We start from the raw sequence: 19423 nt of genomic DNA on the forward strand, positions 1-19423 counted from the left end.
CTTACCTGTGAAATTTCTTAGTAGAGTATAATTCAATTATTAAAAGCGCTATTACCTTGTTGTAGACTTTGTTAACAAGCTCATCATATGTGCCATTGTGAGGATCAAAATGGCAAGCTAGATGATAATCTAACACCCTAAAAACTACATAGAAAAGTCTAATGCAGAAACCATCATAGTGCTTTTCGCCTGGATGTTTACCATCGAGTCACGTTGGGGGGGATGAGGAGAGACAAAAAAGACATGAAAAAATTCCATCGAGCCGTTGATTGTTTTAAGTTTTGATTTATATGGACCCTACGTAGTTAAAATGGCTTTGGGAGGAAGGAGAGACCATAAAAATGGCAGCTCGGTTTGCAAATTCAGCAGAGCCCTGAGAGTGAGAGGGAAGTCCATTTTCACACAGCTTAACCAAGCTCGAGCTTAAAAAATTATGCTCACTTGAACTCAATCAAATGCCAAACTCCAAGTTTAGAATGAACTCGAGTTTGTCTTTCTTCAACTAGTTTATCTCCACTCAGAAATTTTAACTTGGTTAATATAATATCCAAAATTGCAATATGCTAACAATTATACATTATAGCATATACGAGGTACCCAAAGTTTCCTAAGACTAAGATGAAGGATCAAAATTTTAATCACTAAAACCAAAATGTCCTAAATTACTGCTTAGATGAAGGATATACCATCCATTTAAGCAGCCTCCCCATTCTTTATATATTCACACTTACGAATCCAACTCCATGCACCATGGCTGATAACCAAATCAAATAAAAGTCCCATCCGAAGGTATATCTGCCAGCAAATTAAAAGATCAGTTGAAGCAAAACCGGAAAAAGAAAACAAATAACACTTGTCAATCATTTCAGAGATAGGGGACAAGGTGTAGCTTCCTACCATTGTTGGTTCTTCCGAAATTCTGTAAGGACTGGATATATATTCTCAAAGGCTGTGTATGTTTCATCTCTAACCTGAGTCACTCCAACAAAGAGAAATTAGTAATTGTCGGACATAGAATGTGGAATTGATGAACAGTCTGAAAGCAATCACCTTGGCTCCGGTGATCACAATCTTCCCTGACACGAAAATGAGAAGCACAATCTTCGGTTGTTTCATACGATAGATGAGGCCTGGAAAGAGTTCAGGTTCATACTGTATTTAAACAACATCAAAGATAAGTCACAGTCGTTAAACCAAACAAGCAAAATCTGGACATCAAATATGTAACGGACGCAACTAATTATCTCAACCTCATCCAAAACAGAATCAAATCCAAGAATACATAGCATATTATAAGACCAAACTTATTTTTATGTTTCAAGGCTGTTTACTAGCTAAATGAAAACTCAGTCTCAAGTTCATTACAAATGATGTTTCAAATTTCAATATCATTGGACTGAGAACTTTGACCTCAATCCCTTGAGCTTAACACCCTTAAGGGCCAGCAAGTGAAACTCAAGGAGCTCACAAAGAAAAGGCTCATTTTGTACGTCCATACAAATCATAGGGAAGAGCTCAGACAGCCAGCTAGTCATGCTGGGAAAGGAAACATGTCCAATATTCTTAAATAACAGCTAAACAAAAAATGAACAACGAACACCACTTACACTTGAAAAGGCACTATGGGAGTATGCAAGACCTTCAAGTCTGATGGGAAATTTGACATCACAGGACCCAACAATGTTCTGAATTTTGAAGTCCTGCCGATCACAACAAAAAGGTTAAAAATGAGTAGGGTAAAACATCATCGAAAGTAGAGATATTAGTCTATATACATGGAATTTTATGAGCATGGTTTGTATAAGAGAAAAAGGAATTATGTAAGTACCTTAAACTTAGCAGGAAAACCAAGCTTTTGGATAATTCTGGCATACTAAAAGCGCAAAAATAATGTCAGCTATAGCCTTCATCTTTGCATCCAACTATCCTAATGATAGAATATATTTACACATATAATCACACAACAAATTCACATGAAACATAGTTCACAAACGCATTTGAAGGAAAAAGCATCTCAAAGAAAAATATTTACCTTCCTTGCAGCCAGTTTAGATTGCTGTTCACTTTTAGCACCAGTGCAAACCTGAAAAAGCAAGAAAATTTGTTTTAGTAAATAACTAAATCAATAATTAAACAAAGATAACATGCTTGGGCTCAAGCAATTGATGTAAGCACTAGTTATTTACTTATGGGTTTCAATACTTAAAACAATAAAATAAGTGCAATTTTAATTCCAATGGAAGTACCATCTTTCCAGAGGCAAAAATCAAAGCTGTAGTTTTTGGCTCCCTGATTCTCATAATGACAGCAGCAAAACGCTGTAGGTTGTTTTATAAATAAAAAGGTTAGCATCCAAATATATTAGCAGCTGATAGAGAAGCTGCACAAACTAAGAAAGCTAGAATTTAACCATCCCCTGCATACCTTCGGATTATATTCTGCATTTCGAGCTTGAAGTGCAATTTGCTTAAGATCCAACTTGCAATCTAAGTTCACAGTTGATACAATGTTCCTTGAAACACAGTAAGACTAATTCTAAGATTTCCAAATATCAACTGTGGTCAAACCCGATCCATAAAGGAATCAGAGCACAATTTAATAGAAGAAATTGGGAAAAAAAAAACTTTCCATTTTTTTGGTTAAAAGTTCGATACAGATCCACACCTTGTTAGTTGCTGAATCATTAAAACCTTACAACCATAGATAGGATATATGCTCGGATGCTGAACTTTAATAAACCATTCAATCTGAATTGTTAATAAAGAGATTTTACTGAATGCAACAGTTTCCTACATCTGTTAAGATCAGTTAATGACGAGTAACCGAGCCAAAAACAAGTCAAGCCCCGTGCAATTTATGTGTTTGGCTGGTTTAACTAAGAACAAGACTCAAGTTTTATACATGATTAAACCAGATGAGCTTGATTTCATTTGCAGGCTAGTGGGCTAAGCCTGCACAATCGTATTTGATGTAATTTATTTATCATTCATATCAAAATTAATCCAAAGAAATCTACGAAACTTTTTTATTATATCAAACGCATCAAATGAAACATAACACAATGTTACTCCAATTATATCGAATTAAAGCTTTCTACTATTACATTACTCCAATGATATTCTCAACAGAAGCATACTTTAAGCCATAGACAACAAAAGCTGACATATCATGGCCCCTAAATTCACCATTTCTCTTCCCAAAATACAACCAAAACCCATCTCAAAACTCCCTCTCATCATTTCAAAGAAAAATTTGATACACACACACACACACACACACATAATATATTTGCTCCAAAAAGATTTCATTTTCAATGATTTAATTGACTACAGGTCTGCAATACAAGATATCATCCACAAACTCTGGTCAGCCAAATAACATCCCATTCAAGTTAGAAATTCACCAAAACCTCAAACACCCATATCCCAAAAGCACTCCCCCCCCCCAGCGATTTAATTGAGAACACATCTCCATTACACCTAAAAGATCATCCCATCGCGAAACTCTGTTCAACCAAATCTTACACATACATATAAATTTATTGCACAAAGAAAACGTATACATTTCAGAATACAAAGACGAGAGGCAAAAAGGAGACTTACTGAAGAGTGGGAACAATGCCAGATGGGTGCTTGGAAAGATCAACTGGTTGGCTCCCTTCCAAGCCACCTTGTTCTGCCATCGCTTTTTTGTTCCTCACCCAAAAAAAATCCTCCAAAAAGACTATGGGCTTCCTCTTAGAAACACCGAGGGAAAAAAGCAGATCGAAATTCACACAAGTCTAATAAAATTGAACCCTATAGCAAAATTTGAAGTTTTCAAAGGGTGAACACGAAACTTAGGAGGAAATGAATGAAATAACAAAAAACAAAAACAGATCACAGTTTGATACAAATCTGAACAAATTCATTATTTTTTCACTAAAAAAATTATGAAATTACAAACAATAAAGCTACAAAATGGAGGGAAATTTGAGAGAAGAAAGAGAGAAATGTTTGAAAAGAGGTGTTTATATAGGTTTTTATTTGAATTCTTATATATAAGAGAGAAATTACTGAAAGGATCTGGTTCGAAAATGAGATTTGTGAGAGATCGGCTCATAACAGATAGAGATGCGGGTGTTTCGAGGGACATATGCACCCTAAGATTATTCTATTTATAAACGTTGACTCTTTTAACCGGTCAAGCTGTGGAAGTTACCTGTTTTTGCCGGTCATGTTTAGAGGTGTCCATGGGCCAGGTGGCCCGGCCCAGCCCGACAGCCCGTCCGAAATATGGGAGGGTTCAGGTAAAAATATAGGCCTGAAACATGGGTTTGGGCAAAAAAATGAGGCCTGTTTAGAAAACGGGTCGGGCCTCGGGCACCACTTTTTTTACCCTAGCCCAGCTCGGCCCGGCCCAAATATATAATCAATATATATTCTTAGTTTTTTTAATTTAAAATATTTTTAAAATACTTTTTTATTTTTATGTTTAAAATATTTTTGGTGTTTATTAAAAAATGGGTCAGGTCGGGCCGGGCTTAGATTTTTTCGCGGGCCAGGCCAGGACAATTTTAGGCCCATATTTCGGGCCAGGCCAGGCCCAGGCCTAAGACGAAAATTTTGGCCCAGCCCGGCCTATGGACACCTCTAGTCATGTTGGGAGGAAGAGGTGACTTGTCCTTCCCCTCCTAAGCAAATGAGAATTTGTGATTAAAGTACTCTCAAATCCACTAATTGTTTCAATATCAACTTTGTAAATTGAATTAAAGCTGAATCAATTTTTAATATTTGTTTTACATATTTAAATTATTTTATATTTATATTTATATTTACATAAAATATGAAGTTATCAATAACTTATATTATATATATTAGACAATCATATTAGACCTTTCACCAAAGTAATTGATTATTGCAGAACTTTGATAACGCACAATCTCTTCATAGCATCGGAAAAAAAAACTCAATCTTATAACCTTACTTAAACATCATACTCATTAGGCTTAACAATGCTCAAAAAAACATATTGAGAATAACCTCTAACAACATCTATCAATCTATCACATCCATCAATCTATCACATCCAATAGACGTTTTGTCTAATTTCTTCAAGTCAACTCTAACAATGTCCTAAACTGATCTAGGGTAACACTCGCCACTTTATCATTGCACTTGAAGGAAAGGGAACACAATGGCTGGGACGCATGCTCTACCTCAATCCCCCAAAAACACCCTTCATCATTGGGGCAAAAGTACTTGTACCCTCATTCTTCTCATTTAATTCTAAGATAACATTAAAATCTTTAGCCAAGATCCAAGGCTTAGAGACTGCCTTAGCAAGGCAACCCAACAACTTCTCGAGTACTTTTCAATTCAAACAATTGGGACTACCATAAACGATGGGAAGGAAAAATCCCTTATTCAAACCGATGGAATGTATCTTTAGATGAATAAACTGAGGGTGGTTAATAAGAATGATGACAAAGACAAAATTATTCCAAATAATCTAAATGCCCCTAGAAAACCTAAAAAACTTCTATTCTATGGGAGAAGCTATAATGCATTTTCTTTATAACATTGCACGTTACCAAACCATTGACTCTCGTGTATATTAAATCAACTAAGCTCATCTTAAATTCCTTGAAATATTCTCTAAATATTCGCAAAAATGTACTTTTACTAGAACATTGATAATTCCAAAATAATCCCGAAAAATTCATCAAATAAAAAAGACAAAAGAACTCTAACCAGTGATCGCATGCACGCGTGTTAGAAACAAACAATTTTTTAAAACGATTTAAAAGTGTGGTTTTAACTACAAACGTATAGTGTTTTTGTAGTGTTAATGGAACACTAGAGTATTTTAAGGATCAAACCCAAAGAATTGCCAAATTGATAAATGTGTTAACAACGTTAATTACAAGTTAAAAAATTATTAATCTAGTAGAATCGGAAATTATTAATGCAAATTCAAAGAAAAATACAAAATGGAAGATAGAACGACTAAACCAATGGATAGATGGATAAGTGTCAAATTGAACCCTTTGAGATATCAATCCCAACAAACTCAATTAACAGTTCTGATCAGCCCTCCTAGAAATGATCATTGGCAAATTGAAGGATGAAGAATGAATTCTCACAACTCCTTAAAGAAAATCAAGAAAAAAATTACTTCTAAAAATCACAAGAAAGAAATATTGCGCAAAGAAACAAACTCTCAGAATTGAAAACTTTATTAATGAAAACAATTTGTGACATTAATGAACAATGAAGAAGCCTTTATATAGGCTAGCTAGGTACATCCAAATAAAACTCTAAAGTATACTGAAACTCTAATTAATCTAAATAAGAAGTAGTTTTAAATTAAACTTTCTTATTTAACTAAGAAATATAAAACTCCTAAACAACTTAAAATACTTAAACAATATCTGAAATTTGTAATAAATAAATAATAAAATAACAAAAGCTAATAAATACAATATTGGGCTCATATATAATAAAAAATTAAGCTTAAAATCGAACCCAATATGATTTAAACTCGAATTAAAAGCCCGAAACATGAAATTAAGTGATTTAAAGTGCGTTGCAAAGATAAGAAACAGATATTCGATTGATATGAAGACATATTGACCCAAAAATACCTATATTCCTTCCAAAAATGCACCGCAACTTGATTGATTATAACACGGTTAGATGTGTGGGCTTGATTGAGGTCCTTGAAGTGTAACACCTAAGCTTATTAACATATTTCACATGAGCTTGTCCTCATTCATTGAGATTTTAAGTCCACAAATAAAATTGGTCCCTTCTAATTCATCTTCACTTCGTATTAAGCTCCAAAGTTTATCGTCTTGAAGCTTCAGCTCTTTTTCTCGAAATTTCTTTGTGACAAAGTCTTGAATGAATATGTTGAGTTTTGACTTAAACTTATTAGATTTGGATCTCGTGATTAGGCCTTGAGGTAAACTAAGATCATCTCCCTCATGGACTTTGAATTGAATTGGGCAGCTCGTATCATTCTTTTATGGTAAAGTCATCATGATTTTAACGGAATTAGAGTTGGATTAAGAAGATTATTTAATTGGAAATATATTGAGATGTTTATTTTGGAAAATAGAAAAACATATATCGGGTTGAATTCAATTATAAAGTACTGAGTTAAAAGTTCATGAAATACTTGTAATTGGACCCAATATGGGAGAGGCCCAAAAGCCTCTCGTGTTAATTAAAGGGATAGCAAACCCTAGTATTATTAATTAGAGTTATTGCCCCTTATACTTCTAGATAGACTAGAACTTCGTTTTTCTAGTTGAAATAAACTTCTACAATTCAACAAAAGTTATGTGTAACACCCCTAACCTATATTCGTCACCGGAATAGGGTTACGGAGCATTACCAGAGTTTACATATCAAATAGACAGACATTTCACATCATTTAACATTAATGTCAGAAACCAATCAAAAATCAAATATATTGTTCCTTATACGAGCCCTCGGGGCCCAAAATACGTATTAGAAACAAATCGGGACTAAATCGGGTAATCGGAGAATTTTTCAAAAATCATTAAAAATTTTCAAATGTGTAAGGGGCACACGCTCGTGTGGCCAGGCCGTGTGACTCACATGGTCAATAGACACGCCCGTGTCTTAGGCCATGTGGGTATTCGAAATAGGGGCACACGGCCGTGTCCCAACCTGTTTCCATACTAGTGTAACTTTCTAACTTAGGTCACACGGCCAAGTCACGCGCCCGTGTGCCAAGCCGTGTGAGCATGCTGACTTGCATTCTTAAAAGATGCAGGGGAAACACAGCCGTGTCACTTGGCCGTGTGTCACACACGGCTGAGACACACGTCCGTGTCTCTGCCCGTGTGGACGAAAGTAGGCCATTTTCCAAGCTACATTTCTCACCCAAATTTTTACCAACTTAGCCTCAACAAATCACACATCAATAAGCCATATCAAGACATTCAACACAAACTAAAATCATGTCTTAAACATTCATCATCACCACAATCAACCAACATGCTCTTAGACACCTCAAATGACAACTTATAAAAAAGTCAACCAAAAATCCAAACTTACCTATTTAATCCATCTAACAAATTTACTAAGATTCACCACAAAATAATTGCATACAAACATATATCACTCACACCAACATCACTAATATGCCTCATTCTCAAACCAATATATATAAGTTGGTTATATAAACAAAATATAATTCATAACATTTACATAAGCCAAACTTTGATCCAATCCACACAAAGGCCTATACATGCCATATAAACCGTATTGAACGTTTCAAAAACTACCGGAATAAGCTGGATAGTGTGACTTGAGTGTTGATCTGATCGTCTAACCTTTCAAAAATCTACAAGGACATTAAACAACTCAAATAAGCTTAATAAAGCTTAGTAAGTTCGACGGAATAAATAAAAATCTTACCGAACTAACTATAATAAATCAAATAATAAAAACCATTCATGATAACTCCCTGTCAATCACAATTTCAATTGATGAATAGATCTGTTTTCAAGTCATTACCAAAAATAAATAACATGTCTTTCAATTTTAATAAGTAAATCACCTTACCAAATCATTCTCATTCGAAGAACGACTTACGAATAAGAGTACATCGTTAACAGAAGCTCATAAGAGCTGGTCCATCTGAATATGTCAACAGAAGCTCATAAGAGCTTAACAGAAAGTCATAAGAGTTAAACAGAAGCTCGTAAGAGCTAAACAGAAGCTCATAAGAGTTGAACAGAAGCTCATAAGAGCTGAACAAAAGCTCGTAAGAGCTTAACAGAAGCTCGTAAGAGCTGAACAGAAGCTCGAAAAAGCTAAACAGAAAGTAAAACACAAGAGTTAGCAAAAAATCTGAACCCTGATTTACTTGGGTAATTTTTTGATACTTTTCTCCAATACCATCATACGCCAAATCACGAATGTACTCAGATCATGCGTTCAATTCAAATCGAATATCCAATTCAATATCATAATTCGTATAATAAATTATTTCCAACAATAAAATATATGCTTAATATCAATCATCAATTTATATAAATATTAAAGTTTAATCGTACGAACTTACTTGGATTAAATTATAGTAATTGTAAAAGTTTAGAGACTAGTCTACTATTTTTCTTTTTTAACGAGTATCTACGAGATCTTGATCTAAAATATAAAATTACTCATCCATTAGCATATATTTCATTTCCAATTCATTTCATAATTAATACCCTTTTATTTTTCAAATTGATAGAATTACCGCAAACTTTTACAATTTTTGCAATTTAATCCAGGTAAGTTCGTATGGTTAAACTTTAATATTTGTATAAATTGATGATTGATATTAAGCATATATTTTATTGTTGGAAATAGTTTATTGTACGAATTATGATATTGAATTGGATATTCGATTTGAATTGAAAGCGGGATCTGAGTACATTCGTGATTTGGTGTATGACGGTATTTGAGAAAAATATCGAAAAATTACCCAAGTAAATCGGGGTTCAGCATTTGTTGCGAACTCTCACGTTTTACTTTTTGTTTAGCTCTTTTGAGCTTTAGTTTAGCTCTTACGAGCTTCTATTCAACTCTTATGAGTTTTTGTTCAGCTCTTACGAGCTTCTGTTTAACTCTTGTAAGTTTCTGTTCAGCTCTTATGAACTTCTATTGGCATATTCAGATGGACCAGCTCTTATGAGCTTCTGTTAACGATGTACTCTTATCCATAAATCGTTATTCGAATGGGAATGATTTAGTAAGGTGATTTACTTATTGAAATTGAAAGACATGTTATTTATTTTTGGTAACGACTTGAAAACAGATGTATTCATCGATTGAAGTTGTGATTGACAAGGAGTTATCGTGAATTATTTTTATTATTTTATTTATTATAGTTAGTTCGGTAAGATTTTTATTTATTCCATCGAACTTACTAAGCTTCATTAAGTTTATTTGAGTTGTTTAATGTCCTTGTAGAGTTTTGAAAGGTTAGACGATCAGATCAACACTCAAGTCACACTATCCAGCTTATTCTGGTAGTTTTTGAAACGTTTAATACGGTTTATATGGCATATATAGGCTTTTGTGTGGATTGGATCAAAGTTTGGCTTATGTAAATGTTATGAATTATATTTTGTTTATATAACCAACCTATATATATTGGTTTGAGAATGAGGCATATTAGTGATGTTGGTGTGAGTGATATATGTTTGTATGCAATTATTTTGTGGTGAATCTTAGTAGATTTGTTAGATGGATTAAATAGGTAAGTTTGGATTTTTGGTTGACATGTTTATAAGTTGTCATTTGAGGTGTCTAAGAGCATGTTGGTTGATTGTGGTGATGATGAATGTTTAAGACATAATTTTAGTTTGTGTTGAATGCCTTGATATGGCTTGTTGATGTGTAATTTGTTAAGGCTAAGTTGGTAACAATTTGGGTGAGAAATGTGGCTTGGAAAATGGCCTATTTTCTTCCACACGGGCAGAGACACGGTCGTGTGCCCCTATTTCGAATACCCACACGGCCTGAGACACAAGCATGTCTATTGATCGTGTGAGTCACACGGCCTGGCCACACGGGCATGTGTCCCCTACACCTTTGAAAAATTTTAATGATTTCTGAAAAATTCTTCGAGCACCCGATTTAGTCCCGACTTGTTTCTAATACATATTTTGGGCTCCGAGGGCTCGCATAAGGGACAATATGTTTGATTTTTGATTGGTTTCTGACATTAGTGTTAAATGATGTGAAATGTCTGTTTATTTGATATGTAAACTCCGATAATGCTCTGTAACCCTGTTCCGACGACGGAAACGGGTTAGGGGTGTTACATTATGCCTCATCTTCTTATAAATAGATGACACTAGTAGGGCTATTTACACAACTTTAAAATATTGTTACTTTGCCCGAAAATAGAGATAATTTATTCTCAACTATTAAATCTATTTTCTGGAATAACAATTTTTGTCGGTTTCCATTGAGAAGGGAATTTTCGTTTTCCAACTTAAACAAAGAAAACTATTTCTAGTTATGTATTTTGATTCGAATTGTTCGAACCCACACTCGAAGCAGTTCGTGATACAAGAATAGCGGAGAAGGTCATTGGTTTAAAGCCGAGAACGACAATGATTTGTCTATCTGAAAACACTGATGCGAATTCAATTATGGGTTTATTACTATAAATATCACAAATCAACTTAGTTTTCAAAAATTTAAAATTTTGCTGCGAAAAAAAAACCGTTTTCAAACTGAATTTTTTCAACACCTTGGTTAAGTCTGCCTCCTTAGTGATCTATTCACAAACCACTTCAAGTATTTCTCCTAGGCTCTTAACAACCCACTTTGGATGCACTACTTTCCCCTTTCTCCGACCTAGTTGCTTAAAAATTTAAGGCATTAGAATCCTGCCCTTTAACATCACCTCTACCAATTGAGGAAACATTAAATATGCCTTTGCTATTATGTACGAGGATTTACACATCACTTAAATCTGTTAGCACCAAGAATCTGAAGTTATCGAAATCATTCCCAACATATTCCAATTGTCATTGGTCCTTTCTACTTCTATGCCTCGATTTCCACTTTGCTATCATCCAAAGTCCAAGATTTTCAACCTCCGCCAGTTTCTTCCGTTGGACCTTCGGGTGCCCTTTCTTGTTAACTTTCTCATTTTCTTCTTCCACATCAAAAATCATACCACAATTCTCCTTTACGTGCCCATGAAATCCACATTCGAAACAAATATTTGGTAGAGATTCATATTCTACATTCTAGAGCTTTCCATCAATTTGAATCTTTGCAACCAAAAGCTCATTCAAGTTGACACATATTGCCAAGCGCATAAATCTACTTAAGGGGGAGACTTGGATATGTTTTTGTATGAAGAGAATAAAGTGCACTAAATCTATTCAAGTGGGGAACAATGTTTTGTGATTGCATATTGATAGTAAAACATTTGTGTTTTGATTTGACTTGTTGAATTCACAGATGTGAATTTAGTAGTGAGAGTATCAATCTTTAAAGTTCAAAAGTGAGGAAAATTATTACAGGGCGTGTTAGTTGAAAAGAATGGATATTTCTCACTGAACTAGGATCCACAAACGTAGAAAAACCAAATTGTGCAAACAATTCTTGTGTGTTAGATTTGATTTTTGTTTTTAGAGTTGGTGTCAAAAAAGTACCCACTTCCCTACCACTCTTTCTATAGTTTGCTAACAACAGTTTCAAAACTTCAAAATACGTAAACTTAAAAGATGATCAAACATGATACATCAAATACATTAAATAGTGAATTGGTCATAAATATAAAATTTATATAACAGATCAAAATGTAACTAAAACCTACTATTTCCTACATCATATAAATTTAATAATATATAAAAAGTAGTTGTATTGATTTTTATATGTCAATTGGTCATGCATATCATATAATATAATTATGATTATAATTAAAAAATAAATCTTTATATATTAAAATATTAATTTAAAATATTATGAATATTTGCTTATTTTCTACTTAAAAGCATCATAAAAATAATAAGAAATATAAGACATTTTTAAAGAACCTTTAATATATAAGGGATTGATACAGTTGATATTCAAATTTCAGAATTATTGAGATAAGGGAAATAGCAAGGACTAAAATTGTGAATAAAAAAGGCCGAGTATCCTAATTAATAAATTATACGAGATGGAAGGATTTAATATGCAAATAATCCATCTGAATATGAAATAATAATGTTTTTCTTTCCTTTTTCTTCATTTCTACCCTTCAGCCGTCACTGGATGGAAATTCATTTCCAGATTTCGGCTTAGTTTACTTCAACTGTTCGAAAATATTTTTAAAATTTTATAATAATCTTGAACTTTTTTTTTTGCATCTGTGCATTTATTTTAAGGCTTAATATAATTTATACAATAACCAAATAAATTAATAAATTAATTTTGAGAATTTAAGAAAAATATATAAGTGAATCAAAATCTTACATATGAGAATTTATACCAGTAAAACCCACTGCTTTTAGTTGAAGCCATTGAACTTGCTGTTTTATAAGTACCTCCTTATCTTGCACCCTGTAATTAAAAAACGAATGAACAACGTTTAATGATTTCGAGAAAAGATTTTAATATATTCCAAATAGATAAACAACTGTGTACATACTCAGTAGACCTGTCCATGGGCTGGGCGGCCCGGTCCGGCCCGACGACCCGCCCAAAATATGGGAGGGTTTGGGTAAAAATATAGGCTCGAAATATGGGCTTGGGTAAAATTTTAGGCCCGTTTAAAAAATGGGCCGGGCCTCGGGCAAGATTTTTTGGCCGGGCTCGGCCCGAAAAATATTAAATATATATATTTATTTTTAAAATATAATAGTTTTTATTTTAAGTTTATTTACTTTCATTTCCTTGACTAGTGTTATAAAATAATAATAATAAAACATCAAGTTTGTTTTACTAATCAAATGTTAGATTTTGTTACAACAATTAATACAATTAATACAATTAATAATTTGATAATTTTACTAATCAAATGTTAGATTTTATTACAACAATTAATACAATTAATAATTTGATAAATTTACTAATCAAATGTTAGATTTTATTACAACAATTAATACAATTAACAATTAATAATTTGATAATTTTACTAACAATTAATTTTAATAACAATTAGTTTTAATTTTATTAAAAAAACTAATTTTAATTTTAATTTTAATTAAAAACGGGCCGGGCTGGGCTCGGGCCCCATATTTTTTCTTCGGGCCGGGCCTGGGAAAAATCTCAGGCCCATATTTCGGGCCGAGCCGGGCCCGGGCCTAGTAAATGGGCTGAAAATTTTTGTGGGTCTGGCCCGGCCCGGCCCATGGACAGGTCTAATACTGAGCACCATTCGTTTAGACTCAAAGGCTCATCCGAAAAGTGGGGGTTTTAGATAAAAATTATATGCTCGAACAAAAAATAAGATCCGTTTTCTAAATTAGTCAGACCTCGGGTAAGATTTTTTGGTTCGAGGATCTAGTTATTTTTTTTTTGCTGTTGTTTTGTTGTTGTTTTTCTGTCATTTTTCTATCATATTATTACTATTTTGTTGTTATTATTTAAATATTGTATAACTCTTATTTTGCTACTATTTTTTAATGTATTTTTAATTTATTGAAAAACATTTATTTTAATATTTAGCGTATTTGATCTATTACATTTTTTAAAAATTATTTTTATATAAAAAAATTTAATATTGTTGGGTCAAGCGAGCTTAGATTTAGTATTTTTTATCTAAATCGGGCTTGGATAAAGCTTTAAACTCATTTTCGAAGTCAAACCTAAAATTTTTACATTGACCTGATCCATGATAAGATTTGTTAACCATACAAATGATATGAAAAATTTGAATGACCCATATGTGAATGTGAATGGTAGTTATCTATATGGATTGATTAATGTAATTAGACGATGTTGTAGCTTTGTCATGGTAAAGCAAGATTTAGGGTAGTTAATGTATTGTAATCAATTTTATAGTAAAATAAATTTAAATAATAATTTTATAAAATACATAAGCAGAATAAAAAATTAATGTACACTAAAATTCTATTATATATAGCTAAAAAGAATCTAAATCAATAAATAATTAAAAATATTTTATTAAAAAATCCAAATGCTACAAATGACAATGGTTTGGTCGTGGTGACTTTCCTAATACTATCCTTCGACTTTTCCTTCCTTATTTAAACATATACGCTTATATTTCCAACTTTTCCATTTGCTTCACATTTAAAAAATTACGTAAAAATCTTTAAAAATTATATAAAAAAAAGCTAAATTCTAAGAAACATACCTATTGTAATGAAAATCATTGCAAGCATTCATCTATTTATAACCGTCAATAAGTACATGGTAGTCAAAGATTTTTAAAAATTCTAATTATCTAATTAAAAATTATAATAAATATTAATTATTAAATATAATAATTATCTAAATTATTATAAATATTTCTTATTTAATAAATAAATATTTTTATAAACAAATGGATAATAAATAAAAATTTTGAAATGTAAATTTTACTTATATTTTAATTTAATTTAAACTATACAAATTATATCCAAATTTGATAATTAGTTTTTAAATTTTTATTTAAAATTAAAAATTAAAATATATAAATGGATATTTATCTAATTATATTTTTATTTAATTAAGCATTTATCTAAAATTTAAAAATTTTAGTTATCTAATTAGAATTTTAATAAATTTTAATTATTAAATATAATAATTATCCAAATTTTCATATTTAATTAAATAAACACTTTTATAATCAAATGGGTAATATATAAAAAAATTATATGTAAATTTGATAATTAATTTTTAAAATTATATATTATATATAAATAAATATATAAGTTAAATCAAATGGATAATTATCTAATTAATTATCCTTTTTGTTTTTAGATAAATTTAATATAAATTAAAATATATTTTATAATTTCTCAATTAATTTTTCGGTTAATATATTAATATGGAAATTAATTTATCAATTGATACATAATTGCAATTGTACAACTCAGAAATTGATTGTAAAAATAATAAAATTGATTATTATTTATCAATTAGCATCCTTGTGTATAATAAACCCATTTCACTCGGAAATATAAACATTTCTTTTACCCATTGTTTACTATGGGTAATATATTAATTATCAAATGGATATTCAATTTTTAATTTTACTTAAATTATCTAAATTATATTCAAATTTGATAATTAATTTTTAAAAATTTTGATGTTAAAATTTAAATTTAGAATAAATAATATATAAATAAATGTATAAATTAAATCAAATAGATAAATATCTAATTAATTTTATTATCTAGTTATATATTTATCTTTTAGAGATAAAATTAAATTAAATTAACTACATATTAAATAAAAAATTAATTCAAAAAACTAAAAAAAACATAATTATGCCACTTGTCGCAATTATTGTGTATATACTTTGTTATATTAAATATATATAAATACATTTATGCAATTATAAAATTTAAAATTATTAATTGAGTTGAATAATTTAATTCTATAATTATATTTTAAGTTTAAAAGTAATGCTTAAAATGTTTAAAATAAAAAGTAAATTTAAAATATAAAAAAATTTATATTAACCGGTATGAGTCTATATGCATCTATATAAATCGATATTTATACAAAACCGACTACCATGGGTATCCTAGATGACGTAGTATGAAATGCTTAAAAGAACCCTAAATTGGCAAAAGTAGAAACAGAGGCAGCCGCCGACAAAGGGGATTTGTTTCTTTAGCAGGGTGGGTTTTGGTTTGAGCATGCACCACTCTTCTTTTCCTTCAGACTAGTTGGTGAATTTAATTGAGTTGGTTTTTTTTAATTTGCATTAAAGAATTTTAATTTTTTTGGTGAATTTAATCGGGTTGCTTTTTATTTTTAATTTATATTAAAAATTAGTTTAAGGGCGTAAAAGGTTCTTAATTTTTTTTAAAAAAAATTAAATCCCTACTCTTTTTTTTTGCACTCAGTTTAATTTTCGAAATATATCAAAAAGCTCTCAAACTTTTTCAAATAAAGTAATTAAGTTTCTGTCTTCTTTTACTCAATTAGGTACTTGAATTGCTAAAATACATTAAAAAGCCCTTTGACCGTTAAAGTTAACTGCTCCTAAACATTTTTAGTTAAAGTCACCACGTGTCATAATCAATGCGTAATATGTGACAAAAAAAAGGATAAAAATAAAAATTAATAAAAGTTATAGAAATTATTAATTTTAACAAAAAATGTAAAAATATTTAAATTGGAAAAAATTATAAAAATTGTAAAAAATTATAAAATATATAGAAATATAGAAAAAAATTATAAAATTTTATAAGTCGTAAAAAAATTATAAAAAATGTAAAGAAATATAAAATTTGTAAAAAAATTATAAAAATTATCGTACCAAAAGAAGTATTTTATAATTTTTCTATAATTTTTATTGATTTTTATTTTTTATCATTTTTCACCACATATCATGTTGTGTTGTGACACGTGATGACTTGAACTAAAAATAACTTGGGATCGTTTTTTAACAATCAACGGTTGAAGTTAATGGTTAAATTACCTTTTCGTTGTATTTTATAATTTTTTATGATTTTTATAAATTTTTACAATTTTTTATTAAATTTTAATAATTTTTATAACTTTTATTTATTTTTTATTTATTATATTTTTTTTGCCACATACCATGTTGTGGTTGTGACACGGGTAGTTTTAACTAAAAAAAATTAGGGGCAATTAATTTTAACGGTCAAAGAGTCTTTTTGGTACATTTTGATAATTTAAGTACTCAATTAAATTAAAAAAGAAAAGGCTTTGTTGTGTTTTTTTTCTTTTTTTTTTTTAGTTTGAGTGATTTTTTGATATATTTTGAAAGTTCAAGTATCCAATTGAGCGTAAAAAAAACAAAAATTTAATTACTTTTTTCTTAAAAAATGTGGAGACTTTCTAGTGCCTTAAATATAAAAATTTTAATTTTTCTAATTCGATCAAAATAAATTTATTTAATATTAAAACAGTTTTTCATTAGGTAAATAAAATCTATGGATTTCAAATGGAGCTTCCAACTTCAAAATGAATTCAAGCTTGTGCTTCTTCTAGCTGGAGTTTTGCTTAATTCGATTAAAATTCTATTTTTAGACACATATTTAATATGTATATATATATATATTATATTTTTATATTTGAAAGATCATACTTTCATAGTCGTATATGTTGAATATAAATATGAAAAAATCAAAGCTCGAAAACACAGTCCCATGTGCAAATATGCAGAGAGTTATTCATACACGATCCACAATCAATGTTGTCCACCTTCTTTAATACAAATGCAGTAAATTTATAAAATTTGATTACACCACATGTTTTTTTTCCCCTTATTTGCAAACATACTCCAAATTGTTAACCATAAACAATAATGATTTCTTTAACTAGTTCATTTTCAAGTTTCTATTAACACATAGTCAGGGACGAAGCTAGAAAAATATTTTTAGAGGACCAAAATTAAATTGTAATTTTTATGATAGTAAAAATGTAAATTTTAAAGAATTAAATAAAAACTTTATTATTGTTAAGGAGCCAAAGCATAAACGTAATTTTATTTTTACTAAAAATTTCTATTTTAGTGGGGCTGTGCCTCTCCAACTCCTTCCAGATTCGTCCCTGTACATAGCCATTTTCTACATAAATATTAGAAAATGGTGTTTTAAAAATTTTTCCTTTTGCCGGTTGAGTATTAGCTCAATTGACATCGACATTGTTGTCGATATAAGAGGACATATATTCGAGCGTACTGAAGTGCATTATCTTTTTATTTAAGAGTTTGGACAGACCATGAGTAGTTTTAAGTATTATATTAAAAAATAAATGTTAAAAATCGTAATACTACCCTAAGCAAGTAAATAAAAAAAGAATTTTTTGCTTTTAATTAAAAATCAATATTATTTTATAAATATTTTGGGCATTTTGCATTCCATTCTTTTATTTTTTTTATTCTGAACGTTGTTTTTTATTATTATAAATAATTGTTATTCGATACAACCTAATTTAAAATTAGATTATACAAAAAATATATATATTAGTAAAATTGAATTGTAAATAATATAAAATTTAGAATAACTTATAAAAATAGTCACTTTTGTTTGTCTCAAATTACATTTTAGTCACTTATATTTGAAATGTTACGTTGTTGTTTTGTTACGAAGTGGTGACTCTACCGTTAAGCTCCGTTACCTCCCCAAGACGATCTTACATGGCAGTCCAAATTAAATTTATTTAATTAAAAACCTATCTTCATCCCAACAACTAGACATCCAAGTTGGCATTTAAAACCCATTTGGACTGCCACGTAGGGAGGTAATAGAGTTTAATGATAGAGTGAACACTTTGTAACAAAACAATAACATAAGTGATAAAAACGTAACATTTCAAACATAAATGACTAAAATGTAATCCGAGACAAACAAAAGTGACTATTTTTTATAATTTACCCTGAATTTTAATATTATTCAATTTGTCCCAATTCATGAATAAATGACAAGTAAAGAAGGAAAAAGAAAAAAAGAAAGAGAAAGAATTGAATGGTAGCCAAACCTACCCAAACGAAGGGGAAAATCTGTTATTTGAATCACCCAAATTGGTATTTGGGTCAATTGATACTTATGTCCATGCATTTAAAACAATTAATATGAATTATACAGTAAAGCGAGTGGGTTTTAGGCCTTTGACCCTTTGTAAATTGTAAGTCCACAAATACAAAATCTTCTTTTGGTTCCTATGTTTCCACATTTGCATGTCTATCATATTTTATTTTATTGGAAAAAAGGAACAATACATTAACTAGTATTTTAAAATAATTTTTCCTTCATAAAAGCTAT

The 19423-nt window shown here is 30.2% G+C and overlaps 1 protein-coding gene across 1 annotated transcript; it reads right to left on the reverse strand.

Moving 5' to 3' along the window:
* Positions 1 to 457: 457 nt before the first annotated feature.
* LOC107888293 (TATA-box-binding protein) lies at positions 458 to 4132 on the reverse strand. Its single transcript, XM_016812356.2, has 9 exons — positions 3603 to 4132; positions 2425 to 2512; positions 2247 to 2318; positions 2033 to 2083; positions 1829 to 1873; positions 1608 to 1700; positions 1051 to 1152; positions 898 to 971; positions 458 to 795 (listed from the first exon to the last, which is right to left on the reverse strand). Coding segments are annotated over exons 1-9 (606 nt in total). The 5' UTR covers positions 3683 to 4132; the 3' UTR covers positions 458 to 794.
* Positions 4133 to 19423: the final 15291 nt, after the last annotated feature.

Source organism: Gossypium hirsutum, chromosome D13 (genome assembly GCF_007990345.1).
Source record: "Gossypium hirsutum isolate 1008001.06 chromosome D13, Gossypium_hirsutum_v2.1, whole genome shotgun sequence".
Lineage (NCBI taxonomy): Eukaryota > Viridiplantae > Streptophyta > Magnoliopsida > Malvales > Malvaceae > Gossypium > Gossypium hirsutum.

Bases quoted from the DNA above. Each gene is read 5' to 3' on its own strand.
- LOC107888293 (XM_016812356.2), bottom strand. From the start codon at position 3,682: ATGGCAGAACAAGGTGGCTTGGAAGGGAGCCAACCAGTTGATCTTTCC. The intron at 2,319-2,424 runs GTATGCAGGGGA...AACAACCTACAG, and splicing joins ATGCAGAATATAATCCGAAG to CGTTTTGCTGCTGTCATTAT. The intron at 1,701-1,828 runs GTACTTACATAA...TGTGATCGGCAG, and splicing joins GTTTTCCTGCTAAGTTTAAG to GACTTCAAAATTCAGAACAT.